Source organism: Panthera uncia, assembly GCF_023721935.1.
Source record: "Panthera uncia isolate 11264 chromosome B3 unlocalized genomic scaffold, Puncia_PCG_1.0 HiC_scaffold_1, whole genome shotgun sequence".
NCBI lineage: Eukaryota > Metazoa > Chordata > Mammalia > Carnivora > Felidae > Panthera > Panthera uncia.
In genome coordinates, this window is record NW_026057582.1 from 12,656,210 (window position 1) to 12,662,209 (window position 6,000).

At 38.5% G+C, this 6,000-nt stretch overlaps 1 protein-coding gene across 6 annotated transcripts in view; it reads left to right on the forward strand.

The window, feature by feature from the left end:
- Positions 1 to 6,000, forward strand: part of RPS6KA5 (ribosomal protein S6 kinase A5) — a 177,396-nt gene that overhangs the window by 157,710 nt on the left and 13,686 nt on the right. For all 6 annotated transcript variants that reach the window (XM_049612320.1, XM_049612322.1, XM_049612321.1 and 3 more), the window contains 2 exons: positions 959 to 1,129; positions 4,674 to 4,865. In XM_049612320.1, coding sequence (XP_049468277.1) covers positions 959 to 1,129; positions 4,674 to 4,865 — 363 coding nt within the window. The remainder of the gene's footprint in view (positions 1 to 958; positions 1,130 to 4,673; positions 4,866 to 6,000) is intronic.

The window sequence follows — 6,000 nt, forward strand, 5'->3', positions numbered from 1 at the left end:
TGTTGACCTGGTTTGTCATACGTAGAAACTCAAATTAGCTTGATCTCTGGTAGGCTGGAAGCAATTCTCTTATTAAAAATGTTCACCTTTTAAAATTCGCCCAGTTTGTACAGGATAATTATGAAGCTTTTTCTTTCGGGGAGGATTTTGCTAATTCGAAAAGAAACATATTTGTCAAGTGATGTTGGTTCTGTAATGCATAGCACCTGAATCTGGTGATTGGCTATCTTTCTTTAAACAACATGTTTGTGTTCATTTGAGAGCTGATACAGTTCCTTTGCTTTTCAGTTGCTCCTGAGTTATTTTCTTTATGGACATGTGTGCAAAGCATAGTAAATAAATAACTTTTTAAACTCTTTAAGATAACGCCATTGGTATCCAAAGCAATTATTAAAAAAAAAAAAAAAAAAAAAAAAAAGGCAGTGAGTTATGGGTATTTGCCGTGGGTATTAACAAGGAACCCTGAAACTAATCTGTTGAGGTCTGACAGGAGGTTCAAAGTGACATCATGAAACACCTTTTTGAAAAGATAAATTTGCTATTCATTGGGTGTGTCAGGCCTCCTGTGGGCAGTTGCCCATTCTCTGTCATTAATCTTCTATATTATTTAAAGCAGACGATTTCACATTATTATCAGCACCAGGTCACACTTTAAAAAGAAAGCTATGTAAACTTGATCAAGAGGGTTGGAATGGAATTCAAATGAAAGAATTAGTCAAGGAAAGGATATATAAAGATTTCACTGCAGTACTTGAAATTTTCCATTACCAAAATAGAATTCTAAAAAAGCCACATTACCCTTCGATTCTTTCCTCTAAAATATTACGGACTGCTGTTGATTATTTTACCAAGGGATTCTGTAAATGTATTGGTGATAGTTAATAGTCAAGGAATGTTTCATACATAAATACACTTCTCTTCATGAAAGCCCTCCACGTTAATCTTTTTTCTTATCTAGCTTCACACATTTCTGGTGATGGAACTTCTGAACGGGGGAGAGCTGTTTGAACGTATTAAGAAAAAGAAGCACTTCAGTGAGACCGAAGCCAGCTACATCATGCGGAAGCTCGTTTCAGCTGTAAGCCACATGCATGATGTCGGCGTGGTGCACAGAGACCTGAAACCCGAGGTATAAAGTGACGTGCTCTCTCGTGTAACTCAGCCTCGCCTCATTACCGAATATCCCCCCAAGTATGTGTGGGCTTTTCTTGTTTTGTTTTTTAGGGCTTCCTGCTAAATAGATACTTGCAGATATCCTGTTTCTGGAATTTTTTTTTTCTTTTCTATTTTAGTCAAAAATAAATTTGTCTTTTTTTTTTTTTTTTTTTTTTTTTTTTTTTTTGCCAGCAGATCATCTTGAGGTTATATTTGTTAAGTGTGAGAGCCTTTTATGGAAGAAATACTTTATGCAACAGTTGTGGGCTAAAAATAGCTATGGAAATTTTTGTAGCAGAAAATAGTATCCCTCCTATATGTGTACCATTTTAGAGGTTTATTTTTTTAATGATGTATTTTGAAAGCTTGTTTCTCATTTTTGTAATCAAATTGATTAGCTCATGAATAGGAATGTATATAATTCTGTTCTAAATACTTAAACATAAAGAATTGTCTTGATTTAATTAGCCACACCATCCTTATATGTCTTTGCCCGTGTACTGTATTTATAGAATTGTGTAGCAAAGCAAAAGTAGCAGCTTTTTATATATTTCTTCTGTCAAAAGGTTAGTAAAGAAGGTTCTAACTCTAGAATGTCCCTTTGTAGTATCAAAAATATGAAAATCCCCCCCTTTTAGGAAATCATCAAAATAATAACGAAAATTGAAAAACAAAACCCAATGATTTATAAAAGGACAACAGTGACTCATCCTTACCATATGCAAAATTATACATATTTCCTCTTTAAAATAGAACTTCATTTGTAATTACCACGTGTTGATAAAGCATTTTCAAATACTCTTAAAATAATAATTTATTTGGAGTCTGTTTTTTGTGTTAGACCACGAAAGACTATGTCTCCAAAAGCACCGGTTTTTTTGTTTTTGTTTTTGTTTTTGCCTTTTTAAGTATCTTGGATCATTGGTAGGAAGAGGGTGTTTTAAAAATGGAATTCTGTGCATCCAAGTATAATCAACTGATTCTAAAGCACATAGACTTCTGTCCCTGGACTTCCTATTACTGTTATCCATATTACTAGTAATGAATCAAAAGTGAACTGTGTTTCATGAACTTGCAACTGTGGTAGCTCTCCCTCTGCTTCCTTCCTCCGAGTTCTCACTCTCCTACAGAACGCCCACTGACAGTATGGTGCTCTGTACATTGGAGATTAGCAATCTATTTTTAAATGCAAAAGCACACCACTTAAATGTTTTCTTGATAGACAAGGAACAAGCATGTAATTTTTTTAATTGAAGAGATCTGTTCCATGACTGTATAGAATTCATTTTCACATGTTTTATTCTTTGATAACCGGCCATCTGTCATCCCATGAGTCTCAAACGATGCAACTGTCCTTTCCAACAGAATTTAAATTTGCCTTCCCATCTTACCGATACAAAGATACTTGTAGCTTCGTTCTTCTTGTTACCAACCTTTTCTTTCAAGTAGCCTTTTGAAATGAAGACATGTCAGATGAGTTAGGACATTCTACTACATTTATAGTCCTAAATCAACATAGATTCTGGAGAAATGAAAATGTGCCTTCGTACTAACATCTTCGTAATAAAATGACTTTGACTTTTAAATGGCAGAGTATGTTACTCCCAGGCCCAAAGTGTAATCCCTTTCCCACTGATGTCGTATTTTAAGACCTGATGGTGTATCTTTTGGTCAATATTAATGTGGCATTTGCTTTCGGCATGGGCAAACTCCTAAATTCTAGGTGAGAAGCAGATAAACTTAGAAGGTAGCTGACATTCTTAGTGGACTGATTTGTGCTTTTCAAACCGGTCCCCATCCTGAGAGATGAGAGACCAGTGACATCAGATGAGTTTCAGGGTGGAGCTTGAGAGGAGGCTGAAAGGCGGCTGCTTCCTGCCACTCCCGCCCATGCGCACCCAGCCCCATCGGGAGAGCCGAGAGGGGGAGCGCCCCCCTCCTTCATTTCAAGAACTTCGGTTAAGGAAGTCCTCGCAGAGAATAAACGGAAACCACCTCCCAAGACTTGGCAGGCTCCGTGCGGACGGGGGCCAGGTGTGCCCCACGGTCCTCTGTACAGATCACAGTGCTTGTGCCGCAGAGGAGCCCACAAGTCATTCGCTGAAAGACTTGCCCGGAGCTATGGCGTGTAAACCCCAGCTGGGCTTCAGTTTTTATCCACATTTTATCCACATTTTAATTACATCACACGTTCAGGATCAAGCATCCTAGGATAGAAAATTTAAGAAAACTTTTTAATTGTTTTGCTTTTCTTTGCCCCCACTTTATCCATTTTTAACTTTTGGGTGGAAGGTGTAGAAGATGTTTTCTTCTTTATATGAATGAACCCTTGTAATGTCTTTTATTTTAGCGGAAATAATATTAACGAAAAAAAAATGATGTTCCAGATCCGAGGAATAATTTAATGAACATAAAGACATAACAGGTTTCGTCAGCGTGTCTGAAGACAGTATAATCAGATTCGCTTACCGTGGCTACTAGCTTGATAGACTAATAAGTGATGATCATGCCTTAGTACAGTTAGCATTTATTAAACATGTGATAAACACGAAAACAGTACAGTAAAAGCTTAGTGACTGAGAGGGCTTGGCAGATGAGGGATTCAAGAGAACAATGTGTGCATAATTGAGGAATAATATCCATAAGCATCCAAAAAATGTTTAAGTCTTAGCTGTTTTGGAGAAAATATTCTGAAATGTAATGTATGTCTTTACCATGTCTTCTTTAATTTGTTTTTATTTCTTAAAGGTTTTTGATGTTTTTTTTAATTTATTTAAGCAATCTCTACATGCAGTGTGGGGCTTGGACTCACGACCCCAAGGTCAAGAGTCACACACTCTTCCAACTGAGCCAGCCAGTTGGAAGCCAGCCTACCGTGTCTTCTTTAATAAGCTATACTGGATACAGCTATTTTATTTATGACTTCATTCAGTGGGCAGATATTTACCAAAGCACCTACTATATGAGTGCAGCAGGTTTGGGGAATAGAGTCATAAATAAGGTGGACACATAGTCCCCGCCCTTAGGGAATTATGGACTCATGAGGAAGAAGACAGTGGACTAATAATGCCGAGATGCTAAGTGCCAGAAAGGCAAAGCAAATATGCTAGGAGAAAATAGAAAAAGTCCTAACTTGAGTGCGGTGGCACGTTTGGGGGGGTGAGGGCGGTATCTCTAAGCAAGCAGTAGGGGCACGTGGGCCTGGTCGGTACCGAGGTTGGTGGAGGGGGTAGAGGACAAACGCCGTCCGAAAAATGTAGACAAAGGCTCTGACACAGGAAGAGGCGTGGTGCAATCGAAAAATGTTTCATAAGACGTTGTAAAATTGAAATAATATAAACAAGCATAAGCCAGAGAAGAACAGTACACTGTCGTCCAGCTCCCCGACCCTCTCCATCAGACCTCTCTCCGTGTCCAAATCCCGTGTCAGCATAGAGATAGACAACGTTATGTACATGGTGTCACCAAGTCCCAGGACATTGTCACGGGAGACTAATTTACGTGTTTGTATCTTGCAGAATTTATTGTTCACTGACGAAAACGACAATTTGGAAATTAAAGTAATCGATTTTGGGTTTGCGCGCTTAAAGCCGCCTGATAACCAGCCTCTCAAGACACCCTGCTTCACCCTGCACTATGCCGCCCCGGAGCTCTTGAACCATAATGGCTACGACGAGTCCTGTGACCTCTGGAGCCTGGGCGTCATTTTGGTGAGTTCATTTCACTAGAGCCGTTAAACCTAGTCAGTTCCTGGATGGCCTCTTACCTATCTCTTCCTACTGTTTTTCTTAAAGTTGTGGGGGATATTGACAAATTGGTTTCTTTTCGGTACAACCAAGTAAAGGTCTGACCAAAGGCTATTTCCCTTTTTTAAAATTTACATCGGAGACAATGTGGGAATTTTTATTTTGGTTTATTTTGAAATATTTAAGGTATTGCATTTTATATGCATAAGAATTTATATAGTATTTTTTTTAAAGACGCAATAGTATATTTTCGAAAGATACATATCAGATATAATATGAAAATAGCAAAGTGATTTATTATTAGAAAAACGTTAAAAAATATATTCCCCATGGGGGAGGGGAAGGAAAAAAAAAAGAGGTTAGAGTGGGAGAGAGCCAAAGCATAAGAGACTCTTAAAAACTGAGAACAAACTGAGGGTTGATGGGGGGTGGGAGGGAGGGGAAGGTGGGTGATGGGTATTGAGGAGGGCACCTTTTGGGATGAGCACTGGGTGTTGTATGGAAACCAATTTGACAATAAATTTCATATATTGAAAAAAAATAAAAATTAAAAAATTAAAAAAACTTAAAAAAAAATAAAAAATAAAGTAAATAAGTAAAAAATAAAAAATATATTCCGTGAGGGGGCACCTGGATGGCTCATTTGGTTAAGCATCCTAGTTTCAGCTCAGGTCATGATCTCATGGTTCGTGAGTTTGAGCCCCATATCTGGCTCTGTCCTGGTGGCACAGAGCCTGCTTAGAGTTCTCTCTCTCCCTCTCTGCCCTTCGCCTGCTCTCTCACATGCACACCTGCATGCCCCCTCTCTCAAAATAAATAAATAAATACATATATGGGGCGTCTGGGTGGCTCAGTCTGTTAAGCATCCGACTTCAGCTCAGGTCATGATCTCACGGTCCATGAGTTCGAGCCCCGCATCAGGCTCTGGGCTGACAGCTCAGAGCCTGGAGCCTGTTTCTGATTCTGTGTCTCCCTCTCTCTCTGACCCTCCCCCGTTCATGCTGTCTCTCCCTGTCTCAAAAATAAATAAACGTTAAAAAAAAAAAAATACATATATATATACGTATATATATATATATATATATGCGTATATGTGTAT